Here is a 25,462-nt window from a genome sequence, read left to right as displayed (position 1 = left end):
ATATATATATATATATATATATATATATATATATATATATATATATGCAGAATATAAAGTTAAAGAATATAAAGTTAAGTAGGTTATATGGAGAAAAAGCTTTAGGTGTACATTTAAAGCTTTTGGGAGAGTGAACAGAGGTGGAAAGTTTGGATCAAAGAGACTTGAACACAGGAACCTCCATTTACCTGAGGGAACCTCCATTTACCCAATCACTGGCAGTAATTTGCCCCATCCTTCGGGGCTTCAATGTGGGTTCCTAAGGGAGGAGAGTGGAAAAAATGGGAGGGGACAAGAAGCACAAGGAAGGAAGCCAAGTCTGTTTGTCTGATAAAGGCTTCATTTATTGGAAATTTTTACCCAACTTATATAGGGAGAAGGCAGGAAAAGGGGGAAGATAATTAGCTGCTGCAGGAGACAGGAAGAGTGCTTTCATGTGTTAAATAGGGTACCTGCAAGATACCATAGGGATGTTTTCTCACGGATGCTCTAACAAATGGATGACCTCACAGTCTATCACCCATGAGTTAGGGTCCTAGATAACTTTCACTAAATAGCTTTAAGTCTCCACTAAATTACCTTTGCTCACTATTTGGCTTTGGCCTAGTAAACACCTTTTGTCTCCACTAGATAGCTTTGACTCACTAATTGACTTAGGCTTCAGTAGATAGCTTTGGCTCCACTAGATAGCTTTGACTTTGGCTTCAGTAGATAGCTTTGACTTTGGCTTCAGTAGATAGCTTTGGCTCCCGACAGTAATTTAAAAGGCTTTTGCTTTGGATCTGTCATTTAAGGAAATTGAGGCCAAGTTTGGTTACAGAAGTGTATAATCTTAGAGGCCCTTAAAGCGGGCACTAGGTGTAGAAACCTAAAATTCTCCAGAATACATCCCAGAGGAGAATCTAGAACAAATGAATGGACTATTCCCATTGGGCAGGTAGGAGTCAGTGACCTGTCAAGGCATCCCAAGAGCAAGGTTTGACCCAGTACAAAAGGTCCTACCTGATCCAACAGCTAGTCAGCTTTGGCCAGAGACCAAGGGCACAGCTGCCTGAGGAGGCACAGTTTACTTAGCACTGGGATTTCTGTAGGTGAGCGTGATGGGGAGAAACTGTGCACATAGAGGGAAAAAAAATTCTCCCAAGAGAAAGAAGTCCTAAATGGAGGTCAGCAGAAAGGGTCAACCACAACCAGTGAAGACCATGATTGGGGGTCCCTCAGTCTCAAAACATAGTAGGAAAATCCAAGATGGCGGTGCTGGGAGGACACTGTGTCTGAAGAGCAGGACAGCAGTGTTGGCACAGCGACAAGGAGACTGAACTCTGGGCCCTAAAACACCAGGGATTGTGATTCCCAGGTGAGAGGAAATTCCACGGTGTGGAAATCAATCGGGACTGACCTCAGGTCACCCAATCAATCCCTGGAAAAGGTCCCAGGGATTGGCAGGCGCACAGACACCAGCCCTGAGTGGGGCCCTCAGCGGCCAGCCCAGAGACCTGCTGTGCACCTGACTCACTGTCCCAGACAAAACTGTGGGCTCCAGGGGCACCAGAGACTGAGTTTCCCTGTCTGGAGAAAACCCCACAGCTAGGGAATCAGCAGGTCCGAGCTTAGAGCTTTCAGCTGACCCCCTCCCAACACACACAGAAAAGTTCTTGGAAAAAGTTCCTGGGTTTCTGCAGGAACCAGTTGCCAGCTTAGAGCCACCGCTTGCCTGCGTGCTCTATGCTCCACTCCAGACAGAACTGTGGATACAAAACACCACAGACAGGGTCTCACTGTTGGGAGGGTGGGTGTTAAACATCTGGTCCAACTTCAGGACACCCAGCTCCAGAAAAGTTTCTGGGTTCTCCAGCCTCTAGCCTCCTGCTGCACACATGAGAGCTGCTCTCACCTGCCACTGATTACCGCTTGGGTACTGGGGCACAGAGCTCCAACCTCAGACCTACAGAAGCCTGGGATCTCCGAGTTCAGCCCCCAGATAATGCTCCAAGGAGCAGCCAGTTATCCATAACTAAACTGACCAAACCACAGGGCTCCCAGGTTCTTCAAGAGGGCTGGTGCCTGGAAAACAGTGTAAGAACAACAGCAGCAGCAGCTCACTAAATAGTGAGCAAGAAACCCAGCAGCAGGGCAGCTGTCTGTCTCCAGGACTTCTATGGGTGAGAGGAGAGCCCCCTGACTAACAAAGACTACAGTTACCACTCAGGTCTATACACCTGAGGTGAGCTGTGGCAATTCCTGAGCAACCCTGGCCTTTCAGTGACCATACCCAAAGCTGAGAAGGCCTCCTTTAGGAAAAATCATCTTCCTATCAAGCAGATTATCCCCATCCCAGGATTCCAGTAACCAGAAACTAACAGCCAACACCTAAAATAGCCCAATGGGTGGGCTAGCGTAAAAGCTCAACCAAGAAAAGGCAGAGCAATATGGCATTTCCAGAACCCAGTTATCCAGGAGTAAGCAACCCTGGACACCCCAGCATAAATGAAATTCAAGAAGATGGCCTTATATCTATGCTTATGAAGAGGAGAATAGAGGAAACAAACAAAATGCATAAAAAATTAAAGGAAGATAAAGTCAAACAGATTATGGCCATCTATAAGGAAATGGAGGAAAATAAAGACAAACAGATTATGGCCATCCATAAAGATATATAGGAAGATGCAGCCAAACAGTTTGTGGCCTGTAGAGAGGAAATAATTAAATCACTGAAAGAAATAAAAGAAAACAGAGGAATGTTCAAACAAACAGCTGAGTTGAAGGAAAATACAGTCAGACAGGTGAAGGAAATCAACAAAACAGCCCAAGATCTGAAGATAGAATTGGAAAAATTAAAGAAAACATAAACGGAGGAAATCATGGAAAGGAAGAACTTAGGGAAGAAAACAGAACTACAGAGGTAAAGATAATCAATAGACTACAAGAGATGGAAGAAAAAATCTCAGGTGTGGAAGATACGATGGAAGAAATCGATGTATCCATCGAAGAAAATGTTAAATCCAAAAAATCCCTGACACAGGCCATCCAAGAAATCCAAGACAATATGAAAAGACAAAACCTAAGAATAATAGGAATAGAGGAAAAAGAATGTTCCCTCCTCCAAGGCCCAGAAAATATTTTCAAGAAAATCATAGAAGAAAATGTCTCCAACCTAAAGGAGAGGCCTATAAGAATACAAGAGGCCTACAGAACACCTAATAAGTTAGACCAGAAAAGAAAATCCTCCTGCCACATAATAATCAAAACAGTAAGTATAGAGAACAAAGAAAAAAATACTAAAAGCTACAAGAGAAAACCACCAAGTAACATATAATGGCAAACCCATCAGGATCACACCTGACTTCTCAACAGAGACTATGAAAGCCAGAAGGGCCTGGACAGATATCATGCAGACCCTAAGAGAACACAGATGTAAGCCCAGGCTACTATATCCAGCAAAACTCTCAGTCATCATAGATGGAGAAAACAAGATATTCAGTGACAAAAACAAATTTAAACAATACCTACCCACAAATCCAGCATTACAGAAAATACTAGAAGGAAAAATACAACCCAGAAAAACTAACACTTTCAGGAAAATGCAGGAAACAAATAACCTCACTAGAACAAAACTAAAAGTAGCCAAGCACACAAACATACTTCCACAACCAAAAGCAAAATCAAAGCATCTAACAGCCACTGGTCATTATTTTCCCTCAATATCAATGGACTCAACTCTCCAATAAAAAGACACAGACTAACAGCTTGAATATATAAACAAGATCCAGCAATGTGTTACATACAAGAAATACACCTAAGTCACAAAAATAGACATTACCTGAGAGTAAAGGGCTGGAAGACGGTTTTCTAAGCAAATGGGCACAGGAAGCAAGTAGGAGTAGGCATTCTAATATCTAATAAAATAGATTTTCAACCAAAATTAAACAAAAGAGATGGGGAAGGTAATTTCATTCTCATCAAAGGAAAATTCCACCAAGAACACATCACAATTCTGAGCATCTATGCCCCAAATAAGGGCACCCACATTTGTAAAAGAAACATTAATAAAACTGAAACCACAAATAGATCTCTACACATTAATAGTAGGAGACTTCAACACTCCATTCTCAACAAAGGACAGGTCAACAGAAATTAAACAAAGAAACAATGACTCTGACAGAGGTCTTGAATCAAATGGACCTAACAGACATCTACAGAACCTTTCACCCAAACGCAAATTTACCTTCTTCTCAGCACCTCATGGACCCTTCTCCAAAATAGACCATATAGTTGGTCACAAAGCAAGCCTCAACAGATAGAAGAAGATTAAATTAATCCTTTCTATCCTATCTGACCACCATGGACTAAAGCTCGACATCAACAACAACAGAATTAGCAAAAAGCTTACACACACATGGAAACTGAACAACTTGCTACTCAATGACAGCTGGGTCAGGGCAGAAATAAAGAAAGAAATCAAAGACTTCCTAGAATTCAGTGAAAATGAAGGCACAACATACTCAAACTTACAGAACACAATGAAAGCAGTGCTAAGAAGAAAATTCATAGCACTAAGTGCCTTCAAGAAGAATTTTGAAACATCTCATACAAGGAACTTAATGGTTCACCTGAAAGCCCTAGAAAAAAAGAAGCAGACGTACCCAAGAGGAGTAAATGGCTGGAAATAATCAAACTCAGGGCTGAAACCAATAAATTAGAAACAAATAAAACAATTCAAAGAATCAATTAAACCAAGAGCTGGTTCTTTGAGAAAATCAACAAGATAGACAAACCCTTAGCCAAACTAACCAAAAGGCAGAGAGACACCATCCAAATCAACAAAATCAGAAATGAGAAGGGGGACATAAGAACACACACTGAGGAAACACAAATAAATAATCATTAGGTCTTACTTCAAAAGCCTATACGCCACAAAATTTGAAAATCTAAATGAAATGGACATTTTTCTTGATATATTCCAACAGAACACCAACAGCACAGGCTCTAAGATCAACAATTAATAAATGGCACTTCATGAAACTGAAAAGCTTCTCTAAAGCAAAGGACACTGTCGTCAGAACAAAACGACAGCCTACAGACTGGGAAAGGGTCTTCACCAACCCTGTATCTGACAGAGGGCTAATATCCAGTATATATAAAGAACTAAAGAAGTTAAAAAGCAACAAATCAAGTAACCCAATTTAAAAAATGGGGTACAGAGCTAAACAAAGAACTCGCAATAGAGGAACATAGAATGGCAGAGAAACACTTAAGGAAATGCTCAACATCCTCAGTCATCAGGGAAATGCAAATCAAAATGACCCTGAGATTTCACCTTACACCCATCAAAATGGCTAAGATCAAAAACTCAAGTGACAACACATGCTGGAGAGGTTGTGGAGAAAGGGGAACCCTCCTCCACTGCTGGTGGGAATGTAAACTGGTACAACCACTTTGGAAATCAATCTGGTGCTTTCTCAGACAGTTAGGAATAGTGCTTTCTCAAGATCCAGCCATACCATCCCCATATCACATCCAAAAGATGCTCAAATACACAACAAGCACATTAGCTCAACCATGTTTGTAGCAGCTTTATTCATAATAGCCAGCAGCTGGAAACAACCCAGATGTCCCTCAGTTGAGGAATGAATACAGAAATTGTGGTACATTTACACAATGGAATACTACTCAGCAATTAAAAACAAAGAAATCATGAAATTTGCAGGCAAATGATGGGATCTATGATTATCCTGAGTGAGATATCCCAGAAGCAGAAAGACACACATGGTATATACTCACTTATAAGCGGATATTAGACATATAATACAGGATAATAATACTAAAATCTGTATACCTAAAGAAGCTAATCAAGAAGGACCCTGGTAAGATGCTCAGTCTTCATTCAGAAAGGCAAAAGAGATGGACATCAGAAGAGGAAGAAAACAAGGAACAGGACAGGAGCCTACCACAGAGGTTCTCTGCAAGACTCTATCCAGCAGGGTATCAAAACATATGCTGAGATTCATAGCCAAACTTTTTGCAGAGTGCAGGGAATCTTATGAAATAAGGGGGAGATATAAAGACCTGGAAAGAACAGGAGCTCCACAAGGAGAGCAACAGAACCAAAAATCTGGGCACAGGGGTCTTTTCTGACACTAATACTCCAAACAAGGACCATGCATGGAGATAACTTAGAAACCCTGCATAGAAGTAGCACATGACAGCTCAGTGTCCAAGAGGGTTCCCCAATAATAGGAACAGGCACTGTTTCCGACATGAACTCATGGACTGGCTCTTTGATCACCATCACCTGAGGGAGGAGCAGCCTTACCAGTCCACAGAGGAAGATAAAGAAGCCAGTCCTGATGAGACCTAATAGACTAGGGTCAGATGGAAGAAGAAGAGGACCTACCTATCATCGGACTGGGGGAGGGGCGTAGGAGAAAAAGAGGGGGGAAGATGGAATTGGGAGGGGATGGGGGAGGGGGCTACAGCTGGGATACAAAGTGAATAAACTAATTAGTAAAAATAAAATAAAATAAAAGAAAGAAAGAAAAAACATATCAGAAATAGAATAAAGAATGGTCATACTCTAAACTGTGTTGGTCCATATAACAAAGTTTCCTGGGAGCTCAGACTGATCCCGTACATGCTCAGTACCACCAAGCAGCCATTGTTCCTAATATTGCCAGATTCAATGTCATTATGGAATTGTTGGCTTCATTCCTGGGGTTACATAATAAAGCTATTTTTTTTTCATTTTATTGAACTACCTTATTATCTTTTGAGTATATTTCAAAGAATCTTTCTTTTGATTATTTTATTAAGATCTCAGTTTGAGTTTAAATTATGCATCAGAAATGTTTAATTAAATAAGTCATTCTGGCTGGTTTCTTTAAAAAGAGAGAGAGAGAGAGTAGGAAGTTGCTGGACGCTTAACGGTCAAGCTTCCCCTACCAAGAGAGGCGTATTATGCTTATCAATGAGGGGAACGCACCAATCCAGTGGCTGCTAACAAGGTGAATTCACCAATATAGCCAGTGTATTGTGGAATTTAGCCTGTGGAAGTTAGCAATCAAGTAGCCAGGAAAGGGAAGTCCCAAAACCAGGGAAAGGGGAAGAATCTCACGCTGTGAGATAGGCAGTAAGTGCAGTACTTATCTGGAGCTCAATTGACCTGAGAGGTGGATTCAGGTGGATTTCCTGCAGCTTGGAAGAATTACTTCTAAGTTTTACAAAGAAGATAACACTTTAGACATGTTAGCATCACAATTGTAATCTGCACTGAAATATATATTGTAGAAAAGGTAATAGATGTACACATTTGTGTTAATAGCATAAGCATTTTTTAAGGTGAGCTCTGATAAGGCAGAAGCCTTTCGTGAAGTAGAAGGGACAAAAGCTCACTTGATCTTAACCTTTAGTATAAGCACACATTATGGAGATTTAAAATCTTGATCTTGGAACCATGAGAGTGGGTGGTTTGTTTTTATATTAGAGTTAGATTAATAAACCAGAGCTCTACTGATAAAGGTCAAAGCTCTGGACAGTCAGTATAACAGTAGCATAGCAACAGGAGGAACTATTGAGACTTTTTACCTATTTAGGATACCTTAAATCACCTTAGACCTTGCAACACTTATAACTTGCATTTGCCAACCTTAAAACATTTTCTTAGGCCCTCAAACATGTATAACTGGCATTTACCAACCTTAAGACACTTTTTTAGACCCTCAAACATTTTTGAGGGAGGCCTTTGTATCTAGTTATTTCCCATGAGACATAGGTGAGACTGCTGTGAACAGTTATTGTCCTTTAGCTAAAGGGATGGTAAAAGGTTTTATTTAGACCTGTTTCTTGAGTCTGGCAACAAGGCATATTGTGTCTAGGCCTGACAGTAACAACTCTAGGACTCAGGCTTAAGTCCTGGTCTTCTGGATATGAAGAGAACTGAGAGGGCATCTGCAGTCTCCCAACACAGAAGTTGGCAATATGTCCATAGGATTCCAGTGTAAGGCCAAAACAGACCTGCAATGTTACCCTGGGCTGGGCGAGGGTGGTGGAGGTCACTGAATCAAGGAGCCACTTGTCCTCTGCCAGGCCAAGAAGCTGGAAGCCTGGAAGTGTGTATGGCTCTTGTTCTGGTTGAGCCTCCATGTCTGGGCACAGAGGACAAGCCTACATGGGAGCATTTTGACTTCCAGAGGCCAGTCTGCCGGCAGGCAGCCATGGCTTGTTGAGGCAGCTGCGGGACCAGCGTCCCCTTTGGCTGCATTTGAAACAGTCACCTGGCAGAATTGACTTTTGGCTGTACCCTGGCGGGATGGGGTATTGCAGACCTCTTGTTTTTTTGTGTGTGGGAATGCCAACAGCCTCAGAGCAGCAGCCAAGGTCTGGAGAATAGTTTTTGGTGTAGATGAGCCTGTCAGGAAGGTTCCTGTCTTATTATTTTTACCAACTCCTGTATGGGTACTCAAGGACCATCCTCAGCTGTTATTAAAGATGGCAGGGAGACCATGTTTGCATCTGTAGGGCTATAAATATATTTTTGGACATGTTAGAGAATTTGATCATCTATGAGATGACTATTAACTTATATTTGTTAACCATTAAATATTAGGACTTTAGGTTTTGTCCCTGTTAAGTTGGAGCCTTAAAAGTAATAAATATAGTCCATTAAAGTGATAGCATAACAGTTTTTTGTATGATTTAGTATATAAAAAGTTCATAGCTTATAAAAGTCTAAGGCTCAGTGTTTTCAAAGCAGATACAAAAACTCATGACCAAACCTTCGGCAGAGTACAGGGAATCATATGAAAGAAGGGGAGTTAGTATGATGGGGAAAGGATAGGAGCTCCACCAGGACCAAATATATCTGGGCACAGGGTCTTCTCAGAGACTGTCATTCAACCAAGGACCATGTATGGATATAACCTAGAACCTCTGCTCAGATGTAGCCTGTGGTAGCTCAGTAACCAATTGGTTTCCCATAGTAAGGGGAACAAGGATTATTTCTAACAGGAACTCAATGACTGGCTCTTTGACCTCCACACCCCCCAAGGGAGGAGCAGCCCTGTTAGGCCACAGAGGAGGACTTTGCAGCCAGTCCTGAAGATACCTGATGAAACAGGATTGGATGAATGGGGAGGAAGTCCCCCCCATCAGTGGACTTGGAAAGGGGCACGGTGGAGATGAGGGAGGGAGGGTGGGATTGGGAGGGAATGAGGGAGCGGGACACGGTTGGGATACAGAGTTAATAAAATGTAACTGATAAGAAAAAAATAAAATTAAATTAAAAAAGAAAAAAAAAGTCTAAGGCTACACTATAGATTAATAATAATACCATTTTTAGAAAACAAGACCGAGCATACTTTAACCTTTTGATAGTAAAGATATAGCACAAAGACCAAGTTTTAACATAAATACCTCTAAAATTAATTGATCTTAATTTAGAATATTGGTAAAAACCTGACATAGAAACCCCCGAGTTATGAGTTTTAAAACCAACAATATAGTAGAACAGCATAAAGCAATTTTAAAATTACACTTGAATTTATTATAGCAAACCTATTAGCCAGAAAGCCTAGTGTGACTCTGGATCATAAGCAGCTCATGGCATGAGAAACAGCATTTATTAATTTAGGAATTGATAAAGACATATGCAGTTAAATGTACAGTTTAAATTAACTTAATTTGAATAGACATTTAGAACTTTGAAAATTTGGCATTATTGAACCAGGGTTGAATTACATATGTATTAAAATGTAACTTTGAATTTTTTTAAGCTAAACACTTTTTGAAAGTTTTATTAGCTTTTTAAAAAAAATTTATTAATTACACTTTATTTACTGTATATCCCCCCCAATCCCTCCCTTCCTTCCCCTTCTTCACGCATGCCCCTCCCCAAGTCCACTGGTAGGGGAGGTCTTCTTTTCGTTCCTTCTGATCCTAGTCTGTTAGGGCTCATCAGGAGTGGCTGCATTGTCTTCCTCTGTGGCCTGGTAAGGCTGTTCCCCCTTCAGGGGGAGGTGATCAAAGAGCAGGCCAATCAGTTCATGTCAGAGACAGTCCCTGTTCCCATTACTATGGAACCCACTAGGAGACTGAACTGTCATGGGCTACATCTGTGCAGGGGTTCTGGGTTATCTCCATTCATGTTACTTGGTTGGAGTATGAGTCTCAGGAAGACCCCTGTGCTCAGATTTTTTGGTTCTGTTGCTCTCCTTGTGGGGCTTTTGTCCTCTCCACATCTTAAGATTCCCTGTAATCTGCCCAACAGTTGGCCATAAGTCTCAGCATCTGCTTTGATAGTCTGCAGAGCCTTTCAGAGGCCCTCTGTGGTAGGCTCCTGACTTGTTCCCTATTTTCTCCTTTTTCTGATGTCCATCCTCTTTGCCTTTCTGGATGGGGATTGAACATTTTAGCCTGAGTCCTCCCTCTTGATTAGTTTCTTTAGGTGTACAGATATTAGTAGGTTTATCCTGTATTATAAGTCTATATGAGTGAGTATATACCATGTGTGTCTTTCTGCTTCTGGGTTAGCTCACTCAGGATGATCTTTCCAGTTCCCACCATTTACCTGCAAATTTCATGATTTCCTTGTTTTTTATTGCTGAGTAGTATTCCATTGCGTAGATGTGCCATACTTTCTGTATCCATTCCTCAGCTGAGGGGCATCTGGGTTGTTTCCAGCTTCTGGCTATTACAAATAAAGCTGCTACAAATATGGTTGAGCAAATATCCTTATTGTGTACTTGAGCCTCTTTTGGATATATGCCTAGAAGTGGTATAGCTGGATCTTGAGGAAGCGCTATTCCTAATTGTCTGAGAAAGCACCAGATTGATTTCCAGAGTGGTTGTACAAGTTTACATTCCCACCAGCAATGTAGGAGGGTTCCCCTTTCTCCACATCCTCTCCAGCATGTGTTGTCCCTTGAGTTTTTGATCTTAGCCATTCTGATGGCTATAAGGTGAAATCTCAGGGTCATTTTGATTTGCATTTTCCTGGTGACTAATGACGTTGAGCATTTAAGTGTTTCTCTGCCATTCAATATTCCTCTATCGAGAATTCTCTGTTTAGCTCTCTTCCCCATTTTTTAATTGGATTACTTGATTGTTGCTTTTCAGCTTCTTTAGTTCTTTATATATACTGGATATTAGCCCTCTGTCAGATATAGGGTTGGTGAAGATCCTTTCCCAATCTGTAGGTAGTCATTTTGTTCTGACAACAGTGTCCTTTGTTTTACAGAAGATTTTCAGTTTCATGAGGTCCCATTTATTGATTGTTGATCTTAGAGCCTGTGCTGTTGGTGTTCTGTTCAGGAAGTTGTCTCCTGTGCCAATGAGTTCCAGGCTCTTCCCCACTTTTTCTTCTAACAGGTTTAGTGTGTCTGGTTTTATATTGCAGTCTTTGATCCACTTAGGCTTTGGTATTGTGCAGGGTGATAAGTATGGATCTATTTGCCCTTTTTCTACATGTAGCCATCCAGTTAGACCACCACCATTTGTTGAAGATGCTATCTTTTTTCCACTGTATGGTTTTGGCATCTTAGTCAAAAATCAGGTGTCCATAAGTGTGTGGGTTTATTTCTGGGTCTTCTATTCAGTTCCATTGATCCTCCATTCTGTTTCTATGCCTAACTTTGAATTTTAGTAAAAATCCATACCAATTTAAAATGAGGCTTGTTGTTTTTAGTCTAAAAGGAAAAAAAATAAACAGTTATGATTAAGGAAGTCTTATAAATGTAAACCCAATGAGAAAATTATATAAATCATTAGATAAGATTTGAAGCATATATATATTATGATATTATTAAAGCATATATATTATGTTTCATATATATATGCTCTTAATATGTATATTAAGAGCAGAGTGTACAGAAATCAGGAAGAAAAGATTTTAAAAGCTTGCAAGTAGCACCATAAAGTTCAGTGTTTGAATGTGCATGGCTTGGAGTTTTGCAGAAGTGGGGGAGGGGCGAATGCATGGCTCGGCTTCTCTATTTAAAAGTCACCATGTGCTATGGCAGCTGCATTGGTGGTATAGTGGTGAGCATGGCTGCCTTGAAAGCAGTTGACCCGGGTTCGATTCCCGGGACAATGCCCCAATGTTAGGACCGAATTAAATAATGATGAGCACAGCAGATTTTATATGAAAGAGAATTATTAGATGGAGATGAAGAGAGATTTATTAGATGGAGATTTATTAGATGGAGATGAAGAGAGAGAGAAAAGGAGGGAGGAGACATGATACAGGGAAGAGGGGGTGCCCTGACAGAGAAAGGGGAGAGGGCAAGGGCCAAGAGCCAAGAGAGGAGAGTTGATCCTTTTAAGGAGCAAAGTACCCATGCCTGCCAAGGGTACCTGGCCTGTGGCACATGATGATATCATAGGTTGCTAGGCAACCCAGAAGCATGCATGAGCAGTCACATGACTAGGAGCTACACAACTGGTAACCCTTCACCCAGCAACCATCCCTACTTATTTTCTCAGGCATGGGAGGTGCCTCTTGCATATAGTGTGCTGCCTTTTGAACCTTCCTTGTTCTCCACTGGAGGATGCTGGTGATCTGTACGTTGTTAGTGTATCATGTGTGTAATCGCAGCTGCTCTGGTTTCAAGATGGAAATGGTTGTGTCATGCCACAGAAGAGAATTCTACAGCAGGCACCTTGACGGATTAGATAAAATTGCGACTAGTGCCATGATAGGCATGGGTATACAGATATTTATTAACTTTGGGGATTTTTTAGGGTATTTACCTAAATATAGATATAGCAGGTGGTAGTTTGATATTTTAACTTTGGGGAGAACATCCTTATTCATTTCTATAGTAGCTGCACTAATTTACCTTCACATCAAAAATAAAAATTATAACTTTTCCCAAAACCTTGCCAGCATTTGTTATTGTTATAGCATTTAAGAGCAATGCTAAACAAGGTGAGAGGGAATCCTTACGTAGTTTGGTTTGGATTTAACTGATGGCTTAAGAGATTGAGCCATTTTGTTGTATCTTTAATGGTCAGTTATTCTTCATCTGAAAACTGTTCAATCCCATTGTCCATTTATACCACCAAGTGCAGAAATTTGTTCTTTTGAATCTGAAATGTTTGAGTTTATTTTTTAACCATAGTCAAACTTTTGTAGATCTGGGTGCCTGAAACTCACTGGCCTCAAGATCATTGTTATGATATTCTTCAACCTCTCTAGTTCAGGAATGTTTTATACCTTCGAAATATTCAATATGCTAATTCTATGTTGGCAAAATACCTGGTAAGGATTGTCCATTATTGTATCGATGCCCAGAAACTTGTCTTCTAGGCAATTCTAGATCTTGTCAAGTTCACAAGTATCTAACTCTCACACATTATGTTCTCCAATTCTCTTTCTGAAAGTTTTCCCCCTGTAGCAAGACCAGATCTCCAGGACAGCAATGTATAAGTACCTACTCTTTTCTATAGGTTCCCAGTAACGAAACAATGCACAAAACTTTGACTCTTTTTTTTTTTTTTTGATAGATGGATTTTTGACACCATTGATGTTAAGAGTTATCAATGAACATTGTTTGCTGATTCCCATTATTTTCTTGTGGTGCTGTGGGGTTTTTTTTTTTTCCTTGTTTTTGATTTGCTAGTCTGATATTTATTCCTTGTGTTTTCTTCAGTGTGGCTAACTTCTTCAGGTTTAAATTTTCCTTCTATCACCTTTGATAGGGCTGGGTTTATAGACAGATACTACTTAAATTTGTTTTTATCATGATATGTATTTCTATTTCCATCTATTATGATTGAAAGTTTTTCTGGGTATAGTAGTCTGGGCTGGTATCTGTGGTCTCTTAAAAGTTTGTAGAAGATTTGTCCGGGCCCTTCTGGTTTTTAGAGTCTCTATTGAGAAGTCAGGTATAATTCTAATTTTATTTATATGTTATTTGGTCTTTTCCCCTTGGAGCTTTTAATATCCTATCTTTGTTCTGTAAATTTCGTGTTTTGATTATTATGGGACTTTTTGGGGGCCACTCTGTTTGGTGTTCTGCATGCTTCTTGTACCTTGATAGGAACCTCCTTTTTTAGATTAGGGAAATTTTCTTCTATAATTTTGTTGAAAGAGTTTCTGTGCCTTTAGCCTGGGTTTCTTCTCCTTCTTCTAGTCCTATTATTCATAGACTTAGTCTTTTCATAGTGACAAGATTTCCTGCATGCTTTTGAAGAGTTTAAGTTAGCCTGAGTATAACTCCATTTTGAAATAAAGAGCTGAATTCAGGTACCAGGAAATATCACAAAATGTGCACCTGGCAGAGAACAAAGTTAAATCTCCTAGCAACAGCCTCCAGGAAATAATACAGAATAAATGCTTCATAGAAAATAGAGACAATCTCCCTGGCAATAATCAATGGGAATCAGTTGGAAATCGGGTGGGAAAATTCTCCCCAATGTTTTAGATATAGTTTAGAAAAATAGCCATTGTGATTATGTGCCTCAGAAAAGGTCACCCTGCCCTGCTAAACTTCACCCAATTCTGTAACGCCAAGGCTTGTGCCCCCCTGCTTGCTGCCATGGAAACTCCCTGCTCACAGACTTTTTCTTTAAAAATCCTGCTCATTCAGAGCTTGGGGTCCCACTTCTCTACTGCTGCGTCAGTGAGTCTTGGGTCCCGAGTTTGATCGCTCTCATAATAAAGCTCTCTTGCAATTGCATCGAGTTGTCTCCTGGTGGTCTCTGAGGGTCCTGTGAACCTGGCATTACACTTTATTCCTGTATTCTTGTTTTGTTTTATATTTAATATATTGTGGACAGGTATTCATTTCTTCGATCTTGTCTTCAAGGTAGAAGATTCCCCCTTTTCGTATGTTGTATCTTTTTGATGAGGTTCCTGTTCAAGTTCCTAAATTTTTCATTTCTACTTTTCCCCCAGCTTTTATGTTCTTTATTGATTCTATTTGAACTTTCATGTCTTGAATATTTTTCTTTATTTCATTCCATTCTTTGAGTTTTATAGATTTCTTTCCTTCTTTCTTTTTTTTTTCCTTTATGTTTTTTTGAAACAGGGTTCCTCTGTGTAGCCTTGGCTGTCCTGGAACTCAATCTGTAGAGCAGGGTGACCTTACATTCAGAGATCTACCTGCCTCTGCCTCTCAAGTGCTGGGATTAAAGGCATGAAGCACCACAGCCCTGCTTCATGGATTTCTTTAACTGAGTCGAGCATTTCCTTTTTGAGGACTTGTAACAATCATAAAGACTATTTTGAAGTTCTTGTCTGGTGCTCCAGCTATATTGCATTTCTCAGGGTCCACTGTGGTAGAGTTGTTTGGCTTAGTAAAGAAATATTGTCCTGGCTGTTATTGATGGTGTCTTAACTCTGATATCTAGGCATCTGGGTTTCAAATAATTGTAATTCTAGGTGATGATATCTGGTCTTGTCTTTTTGGGGGTGGTTATTCTGTTTCTTGCTTTCTGTTACCCTCTTCAGTTCTTAGGAGAATGTGGTGTAGGTGGGTTGCCTGGTTACCCCTGAGATCCTCCCAGGGGTAGCCAATATGAGTTCCAGGTGCAATGCATTTCTACATTTCAGCTGGGTGAGACTATGAGGGATTTTTTTTTTTTTACTTAATCACTTGCTGGAGAAAGACCCACCATAATTATGGACCATTTAAGGTCAGAAGACTCCCCCTAAATCTAGGACATGTCTTCTGGTGGCAGTCCACAAAAAAAGAACACAAAAAAGGGAAGCTCTTGCTTTTTGCCTGCTTCCCCTCACTATCATTGGCAAGTTCATATGTCCTGCTGCTGAGTCATTCCTTCCCTGGCATTAGAACCTGCTCCTTCAGGATTTCAGTTTAGACAGTAGACAAGCTGAGACATCCATGTTGTAGACTAAACAACTGCCAGATTCTTGGCCTTTCTGTTGGAAGATAGTCATTCTTATACTAGCTGGAACACAGCCTATAAGCCACTCTAATAAATTCCATATTTATTCAATTTATTAGCCCTGTTCCCCTAGAGAATATTGACTAATGCAGATTATGATATTAGGAATGGGGGTCTAGAGAAAGAGAATCATTATAAGGATGAATTTTTAAAGCATCTAGAATAGGCTTTCCAATTTGCCTATACCTGCATTTACTGAAGCCTCTCCTAGTAGAGGGTGTGTACTATTCAAAGAACTTACTGAGATAAATGCATTTGATGATCCTGATTCACCTATTATGAGGAACAAGGAAGTTGGTGACATTATATTTTAAACTTTCAACAATTTGTGTGACAATAATGATGCTGGCTGGTTGCTTCTAGCACCTCTGGATAAATTAACAAAGCAGAAGAATGAGCGCCCTGATAAAATTAAGCCAACTTCTGTTCTCTCGGGACAAAGGAAAATAATAAACTCAGTGATGCAGTTGACCAGATCCAGATGTACAGAAACATTCTAGAGGATTTTAAGTTTTCCCCAGGAAGAGGATAGTCTCACAGAACTCAAGTAGTGAAAAGTTAGCTCGTAGTCCATATTATAAGATAAACTGAGCAGGGGTCTAGGTCCTCTCCATGGGTTGGTGCATCAATCTCTGCAGGCTCCCCTGGGTACAGATTTTTGGCCTTGTTGGTCTCCTTGTGGAGCGTCTGTCCCCTCAGGGTCCTTCTATCTTCCCCTTCTTCCATAAGACTCCCTGTGTACAGATGTAGCCCATAGGCAGCTCAGTTTTCTTGTGGGTTCCCAAGTAAGGGGAGCAGGGGCTGTCTCTGACATGAACTCTGTTGCCTGCTCTTTGATCACTTCCCCTGGCAGTGCATCTTTGCCAGAACTAAGAGGAAGAGGATCCAGGAAATCCTGATGAGACTTGATAAGCTAGGGTCAGATGGCAGAGGAGTTCACTTCCCCTTTAAGTAGACTAGGGGAAAGGGATGGGGGGGAGAGGGACAAAGGGTGGGGCTGGGAGGAGATGAGGAAGGGGGCTACAACAGGGATACAAAATGAATAAATTGTAAAAAATTAAAACAAATAAGTAGATAAGTTTAAAAAAATTGGCTGAATGAAACTCCAAATTTCAGCCTCAGAGGGTTTGGGCAGCTAAAGTAAGAGCACTGCTCAGTAAGAAATAGGATCTTATAATTTGGGATGGAGATGTGTGAGAGGACCCTACTGAGGCCAAGGACTTTGAACCTTCAGATTCTGAAGGGTTCCTCTCACCCAAGGAAGTAATATCTCCATCCTTAGCAAAGGATGCATCTCTACTCCTAACCCCTGCATCTCTCTGGCTTTACCTGAGGGAATCAATCCTTCTTTGCCTGCTGAACCATCAGTAACTTCCTGGAAGGGATGCCAAGCCAGACAACACTGGTATCCCTCAGGGCTCACCAAAAGTTGCCTCTAGACCTGTAACCAGACCTAAGGCTAAGCAAACTCCTAGAGGGAAGATAGAAAATATAGTCCATGAGAAGGTATACTCCATCACTAAACAGCTTAGTGAATTTGATAACTCATTCAAGTAAAAGTCTGGAGAATATTTGTGGAAATGAATTTTTAAGGATGTGGGGTAATTGTGTAAAGAATATAAAACTCGATCAGAATGATTTCTTTTTTATGTGAGTTCACTAAGTGGAGACTCTAGGTTTAATATGGAAGTTCCTGCAGTTAAACAAGGTAGCAAAAGTTTGATTGGTTGACTGGAGCATCTTTCTAAAGGTAGCCTATGGAAAAGGAGCTGGAGACAGCTGATACCTCTTAGCTTAGAGTTAATGAAGCAGTTTTAAGCAGTTTCCATGAGTTTTAAGGCTCATGGAAATTGCAATGTTAGGGTGGGAATGGTGTGTAAAATCCAATCCTTCACAATGGGAAGGCCCAGAAGATACGTGCTTTTCTAATCCTCTAAGACACAAAACTGTGAGAAAGGAACCAGCACATTGGAACATCTTGGTTGTCTCCCTTTTCCTTGTGCCATACCTTAGGGTAGGAGAGGCTGCTGTTGGATGGACTAAATGCAATGGATTTAATTGGGCCCCCAAAGCAGCACGGGCCCAGTGGCAGCACCGAATCATGAAAGACAAGGCAATCGTAGTTACCATAGTGGGCAACAGAGACAAAGCAATGTCAACAATGGGCTAACTCATAATGGTCAGCATCGGCAAAGTGGCATGGACCTTCAGTACTGGCTAATCTGTCATGCTGTTTCTAGGCGTGGAATAGTTAAGAAACCAATTGCATTTTTGTTTGACAATAGCGAATCTTGGGCTGTGAACCCATGTGCAGACTTAAACCAGTTTCAGACCCAGAAGCCCATGAATGAAGGGATATCCAGGTTTCTCTGAGGAAGGACCTTGATAAAATGCTGAAAAGTTTTACTGTTAGTCTTTCTCCAGTCTTCCCCCCAGAAGAAACTATAGCCTTTTACAAGAGTCACTGTATACTGGGAGAAAGGAAACAGTCAGGCTATCTGGGGTTTTGTTGTTTACTGGTTCTGAGTTGACACTGATTGCAGGAGACCCCAAGAAACATTAAAGTAGGGGCTTATGGAAGTCAGGTAATTAATGGAGTTTTGGCTGAAGTCCGACTCAGAGTATGTCCAGTGGATCCACAAACTCATCCTGTGGTTATTCACCCAGTTCCAAAGTGTGTGACTAGGATACATATACACAGAAGTTGGCAGAATTTCTCACATTGGTTTCCCTGGCCTGCAGAGTGAGGATTCTTATGCCTTTAACTTCAAGTGGAAGCCTTTAGAGTTGCTTCTGCCAGGGAAAACAGTGATCAAAAGAATATCACATCCCTGGAGGAACTACAGAAATTAGTGCCTCCCTCAAGGACTTGAAAGCTGCAGGGGAGGTGTTCCCTCCCCACTATATCCCTCTTTAACTTTCCAGTCTGGCCAGTGCAGGAGACAGACGGATCATGAGAAATGACTGTTGACTATAGAAAACCCAAGAGTAGGGCAAGGGAGGACATCCGGAAGCCCACCTGACTCCACACAACACGGTTTGAGTGAACAGAAAATGCCCAAAGGCCAGCCACTTGCCATGCTATGAGGTGTGGGCAGGTGGAGGACACCCAGATATCCACTTGCTACATAGCCTGGCCACTTCATAAGCCACTACAATGTGCAGGTATATGGTGGAAAGATGGGAAAGAAAAAGAAGCAGAACAGTTTGAGCATCGTGGAGAGAGGTGGCGCTGGAAACTTCAGGGTGGAGAGGTAATACTGTTGTAAGTAGCCTGCCCTGCCACCTGAGGACATGGTCAAGTCCCAGCCAGTGCTGCTGCTAAGGGTCATGTCAGGTTCTAAGGCTAGGCAGCAGTATGAGTCTGTGGCTCAGATTACCACTTTAGACCATGTGGAACATTCCTGGTTGAGGCTGCCGCCTGGGACCACGTTGATGGCCAAGGGCTGTGCAGAGTCGGCCCCGCCCATCACTGGCTGTGGCACTCTGGAGATCCGGCCCCACCCCTCACCAGCTGCAATGCTTGGGGGAGCAGGCCCTCACCTCAACTGGGCAGTGCAGTAGAGCTGGCTCTGTTGACATGGCTGCAGGCTAGCTGACCCCTGGGGAATGAAAGTGGGAGAGCTGGCCCTGCTCCTTGCCAGCTGAAGCATTGGATGAGATAGCTGGGGAAGTGCTGGAGAGCTTGCCCTGCTAGTGTGAGTATAGGGAAGCTGACCACTTAGCTGCTACCCAGGCCCAGGTACAAAGCTTTGAGCTGGCCCACCCCAACATTTCCCTCATCTATGAACTGCTGAACACATGAAAGAGCCAGTCCTGCTGATCCACAGCCACAGGATCTCCATGACACAGGGTAACAACAAGTTATCCCGGAAGAGACCCGGTAAGGATCCAGTATTGATGATGGAGCAGAAGCCAGAGGCCTTGAACCAGACCAATGATGCATTGCAGAGAAATTTGCAAGGAAAGATGTATAGACAAAAGGGTATACTGTGTGACACACTGATACACTACAGCTTCCACAAGGAGATGAGTTTTCTATGCTTGGTTTGGTTTGGTTGGTTTTCTGTTTTCTTTTGAGGGGAGGTTGCAAGGGTGGAGTTTGGATACAAAGAGGCTGGAGATGAGTGGGGTTGGGGTGCATGCAGTGAAACCCACAAAGAATCAATAAAAAAGTTAAAAAGAAAGAAAGAAAATGCAATAAAGTAATGACTCTCATTGTAGATGCTGTTCCAGATGTGGTGTCCTTTCTTGAGCAGATTAACACATCTCCTGATACATAGTATGCAGCTTTTGATCTAGCAAATGCCTTTTCCTCAGCACCTGACCATAAGGACAACCAGAAACAGTTTGTTTTCAGCTGGTAAAGGCAGCGGTGAACCTTCACTGTTTTACCTCAAGGCTATATTAACTTTCCAGTCACGTGTCATAACTTTGTTCAAAGGGATCTTGATTGTCTCTTATACAAATTGTCACACTAGTCCATCACATTATGACAGGCTAATTAGACCAAGTCAACAGGAGGTAGTGGCCACTTTGGACTTGATGGTAAAATATACGTCCAAAATTCAAGGGCCTTCTACCTCAGTGAAATTCCTAGGAGTCCAGTGGCAGTGGGCATACAGAGATATTCCTTCTAAGGTGAAGAATAAGTATTGCACTTGGTCCCTCCCACCGCCAAGAAAGAAGCACAAGTTTAGTGGGCCTATTTGGACTCTGGAGACATCACATTCCTCACTTGAGTGTGTTGTCCAGCCCAAATACCACATGTCTCAGAAAGCTATTAGCTTTGAGTGGGCTTGGAACAGGGGAAGGCTTTTAAACAGGTCCAGGCTGCTGTGAAGACGGCTCTATGGACTCTATGACCCAGAAGACAGCGACAGATATGGATGCTGTTTGGAGCCTTTAGCATGCCCCTATAGATGAACCACAAAGGAGACCCTTGGAATTTTGGAGCAAGGGTGTCCCATCATCTGTAGAAATACATCTCATGGCCTGCTATTGGGTCTTAGTGGAAACCGAACAATTGAAAACTGAACCATACTACCTGAGCTGCCTACCATGGGCTAAGTGTTACCTGACTCACAAAGCTATGAAGTAGGATGTGCACAATACCAATTCGTTACCAAATGGAAGTGGCATATTTGTAATCAGGCCAAGCAGGTCCTAAAGGCACAAGCAACTTACATAAAAAAGTTATCCAAATGCTTACTCCTGTCAATGCCTTCTGCTCACAAATACGTGCCTATAGCCTCATGGGGTATGAGAAAACTAAGGCCTAGTTTTGATGGCTCTGCACATTGTGTAGGCACCAGCCAAAGTGAACAGCTGCAGTATTACAACCCCCTTCTTCTGGGACAACCATGAAAGACACCTGTGAAGGTAAATGTTCATAGTGGGCAGGACTTCAGGCAGTACACATGGCCACACATTTTGCTTGGAAGGAGAAATGGCCAGATGTGTGATTGTTTGCTGGCTCATGGGTTGTAGCCAATAGGCTGGTTGAGTGGTCAGGTATGTGGAAAGGGCATGATTGAATGAATGATAAGAAAGACATCAGGGGACAAAGTATTTGGATAGATCTCTCCAAATGGGAAAAGGATGTGAAGATACTTATGTCTCATATAAATGTTCACCAAAGGGTGACTTTAACAGTAACGAAGTAGATACCATGACATATTCTGTGGACAGTTAACCTCTTTATCCAGCCATCTTTGCCATTGCCCAGTGGGCCCATGGTGGCAGAAATAGAGGTTATACATGAGCTAAACAACATGAACTGCCACTCACCAAGGCTGAGTTCCAGGTCTGCCAATAGCAAAGACCAACACTGTGACCTCCATATGTTACCATTCCCCAGGTGACCAACCAGTGACCTGGTGGCAGATTACTGCATCAAATCACTTTCTTTGTAGGAAGGTCAACAGTTTGTCCTTCTTGGAAAGTAAATATGACATAAAAAGATGTGATGGTGTGTCAACTAGACTGTGGGTAGACTTGTGATGGCTAATTTTCATCATCAACTTGATTACATTTGAAATCAACTAAAACCCAAGTGGCTGGGCACCCCTGCAATGGATCTTTTGAAGTGAGAAGACACACCTTAAGTCCGGGCCACACCTACTGGTGGCAGTCCACAGAAGATGTGGCCAGGACACGGAAGAAGGGGGCTTTTGCTCTGTGGGTACTTGTTCTCACTCTCCCTGGCAAGTTTATCTGTCCTCCTACTGAGGCATTCCTTCACTGGTGTTAGAACCTACTTCTTCAAAATTTCAGTTTAGACTGAAGACCAGCAGAGACATCCAACCTTGTGGATGCTATCTGATTCTTAGTCTTTCCATCAAGAGTCATCTTTTGTTGTGCTAGCCATAAGCCTATAAGCCATTCTAATAACTCCCTCCTTGACACTGTCTGTCTGTTTGTCTGTCAGTGTACATGATGGATAAATGCATAAAAAATGTAATTGATTGTGAAAGTGTAAAACAATAAGCATAGCTCCATCACTTCAGAATGTCCATTATAACTATAGAAATTTCACTGATATGTATAGAGTTTGGTACTGGGAAAATACTAATTAAGTGGCTATCTTAAATGAGCTGTCTGATTTATTTTTACTTGTGAATTCATTAAAAGAAAATGATTTCATTTAAAAAAACTGTTTTTGAAAAGAAAACTTTTTATTGATTCTTTATGAATTCCACATCATGTACCCAGATCCCAGTCATCTTTCCATCCCTTCATATCTGCCCTCTACCCTTGCAACCTCACCCCCAAAAGAAAACAAAAAAATTAAAATAAATTAAATAAATTAAAAAATAAATACATAAATTAAAAATAATAGAACAAAAGAAAACAAAAACCCATCTCTCTATGGAAGCTGTGGTGTGTCATAGTGTGTCACACAGTAAACACTTTTGCCCAAACAACTTTTCTTGCAAATGTTCACGTTGCAATGAGTCATTCATCAGTCTGGTTCGAGGCCTCTGGTTTCTGCCTCACTATCAATATTTGATCCTCACTAGGACTCCTCTCAGCTATCCTATTGTTGTTCTGTGTCATCCGATCTGCAAGAGAGGCCCCTTCACAAGCTCCAGCAGTTTGTAGATGAAGTAGATGTTAGGATAGGTCAACTCAGAGCTCTGGATCTGGGCCTGGGTGGAAGTCAAGTTGCTCAGCTTGCCAGCTCTCCTGTGCCCACACCACCAAGGCTTAAATGGAGAGTGGCAGCAGGGAGGAAGGGCAGTCTTCAGAGCACTGCAGCCAGTGAGGGGAATGGCCAGCTCTCCTGCACTCTGGGCCAGCACACCCATCTACCACAGGTGGTGAGGAAATATCAGGAAGCCATCTCTCCTGCACCCATGCCACAGTGCACAACAGATGGTGGGTAGGGACAGCTCTCCTGTGCTCTCACCCTCAGGAGAGATGTCCATGTGCTGTCCATGCAAGCTGTAGGGCCCACTCTCCTGAGTACTGCTGCCAGTGAGGCTCAGGGCCAGCCCTCCCACTCTCATGCCCTTGAAAGCAGCTCACCTGCCTGCCACGGGTGGCAGTGGGTATGGGGTGTCTCTCCCACGCCCACACCACTGAATGGTAGACAAGGGGGCAGGGTCAGCTCTCCAGAATGCTGCTGCCAGTGAGTGGTATGGCCAGCTTTCCTTAGTGTGTTAGCCAATGAGGTGTGGAGCCAGCTGGACGTCCTGCCACAGGTGAGTGGGAGGGCAGGCTCAGCACAGTGCTTAGACATCAACATGACCTCAGGTGGCATCCCAGACTAGGAACATCTGCGTAGCCTTTGGTGGTAACATAGGCCTCAGAATTCAACAACGGACCACTGACCCGGACATTCCTCTCCAAACCCCCACCAGGCAGCACTATGGGCCTATATGTCACCATAGTGTCAGGGGCAGTGCAGGCCGCTCAGATCAGCATGTTGCCCCGTACACACACACACACACACACACACACACACACACACACACACACACTGCAGCAGCACAGCGCTCAGAAATCACACGGTCTCAGGTGGAAGCCCAGACCAGGGACATCCCATAGCATTTCATGGTAACTTGGGTCACAGGCCTTGACACCGACCCCAGCTGAAGTAGGACCATAGACTCAGATGTTGTCCTCAGTGGCAGCCTGGGCCAAAAAGCATCACCATGGCCTCCAGTGGTTTCTCAGGCTTCTCATATCAGCCTGTTCCTCAAAGACATTGAGTCGCCAGCTCCGCCTTGGTCCACAGCTTCATTTTCTCTCCAACTCTCCACCACATACTCTGTCTTTCCCATCTCTCCATCACATATTCGCTCATCATAGCGGCACCCACAGCCGCAGGGCTGGGGTGGGTGCTTGGGTGTCCTTCTTCTCAAAAAGAAACAATGTTAAAGAATTATTTGCTTTGAGTACTCTGTGAACTTCAGTATTCTGCCATGGTCAATCCCAGTGGAGAAAAAAATACAGGCACCATGGATCATTGGGGGAGAGTGCTGAAGACATGACCAGGCTAACAGGAAGTACTCAAGGACCTTCGCTGCAGCCGAGCACTCGTGAACATGAAGTGTTTGAAATAGTCACACAGTGTTTGATCTGCTGCCTTTCTAGCGTTTGCTGAAGTCGGTGGTTATGAGAGCTTCACAGAGAAGTACATGAACGCCATTCCCTCTGTGGTCGAGGGGGACAACCTGACCATCAGCTCCAAATGCTACACTCCTCAGCCGGACGCCTTCCACATCTTCCGGGATCCCATCACTGGCGAGATCCCATGGCCAGGACTGATATTCGGAGTGACCATTCTAGCTATATGGTACTGGTGTGCAGATCAGGTGAGCATGTACGTTTGCATGAGTGGCTTATTATTTATATTATTTGTATTTATTTTTTTCTTGACTCATAAAAAAGCATCTACTTCCTGTTTTGTACACGTGATAATATTTAAACTGTCAAACACTTTTATGTGTTTTGTAGAAAATAGATGTTTTGGTCCCTCCTCTCTGCACTATGTTAACACCATCAGAGGGAAATACATTCGGCTCTTTCACTAAAATGTTTCGGTATTCATTTCCATTCCCTAAATCACTGTATTTAGCATATTCTGTGACACAGTAGAGTTGTCATTTTTGAAGAAATAAGGACTCTCCCAGTGTACAGTGAAAGACTGAATCAGAATTTTACCATTAACATTCCCAGAAGTGGTTCAAATACTTATATCTCTCTTTTTAAGCTTTTTAGTTTTCAGATTTTTCTGTTAGTTGAGAATTCAACTTTTCTTTTTTTGTTTTTTTTTATTTTTTTTATATTAATTACAGTTTATGCACTTTGTATCCCAACTGTAGGCCCTTCTTTCATCCCCTCCCAAATACAACCTCCCTCCCTCTTTTCCACCCATGCCCCTCCCCCAGTCCACTGATGGGGGGGTCCTCTTCCCCTTCCATCTGACCCTATACTATCAGGTCTTATGAGGAGTGGTGCATTGTTTTCCTCTGTGGCCAGGTAAAGTTGCATCCCCCTCAGGGGGGAGGTGGTCAAAGAGCCAGCCACTGACTTCATGTCAGAGACTGTC

The 25,462-nt window shown here is 42.3% G+C and overlaps 1 protein-coding gene and 1 non-coding gene across 2 annotated transcripts in view; both read left to right on the top strand.

The window, feature by feature from the left end:
- The window catches only part of LOC129670453 (solute carrier family 5 member 4-like), a 63,415-nt gene that overhangs the window by 26,009 nt on the left and 11,944 nt on the right, over window positions 1-25,462 (top strand). Inside the window, exon 8 of the mRNA XM_055598973.1 lies at window positions 24,505-24,725. Coding sequence (XP_055454948.1) covers window positions 24,505-24,725 — 221 coding nt within the window. The remainder of the gene's footprint in view (window positions 1-24,504; window positions 24,726-25,462) is intronic.
- Window positions 12,014-12,086, top strand: Trnas-uga (transfer RNA serine (anticodon UGA)). Its single transcript has one exon. It is a non-coding gene; the product is annotated as a tRNA-Ser (tRNA).

This window comes from Psammomys obesus, unplaced genomic scaffold, assembly GCF_907164565.1.
Source record: "Psammomys obesus unplaced genomic scaffold, mPsaObe1.curated_primary_1811, whole genome shotgun sequence".
Classification (NCBI taxonomy): domain Eukaryota; kingdom Metazoa; phylum Chordata; class Mammalia; order Rodentia; family Muridae; genus Psammomys; species Psammomys obesus.
The sequence above is the reverse complement of the archived record's forward strand: the minus strand, read 5'-3'. Positions and strand labels throughout refer to the sequence as shown.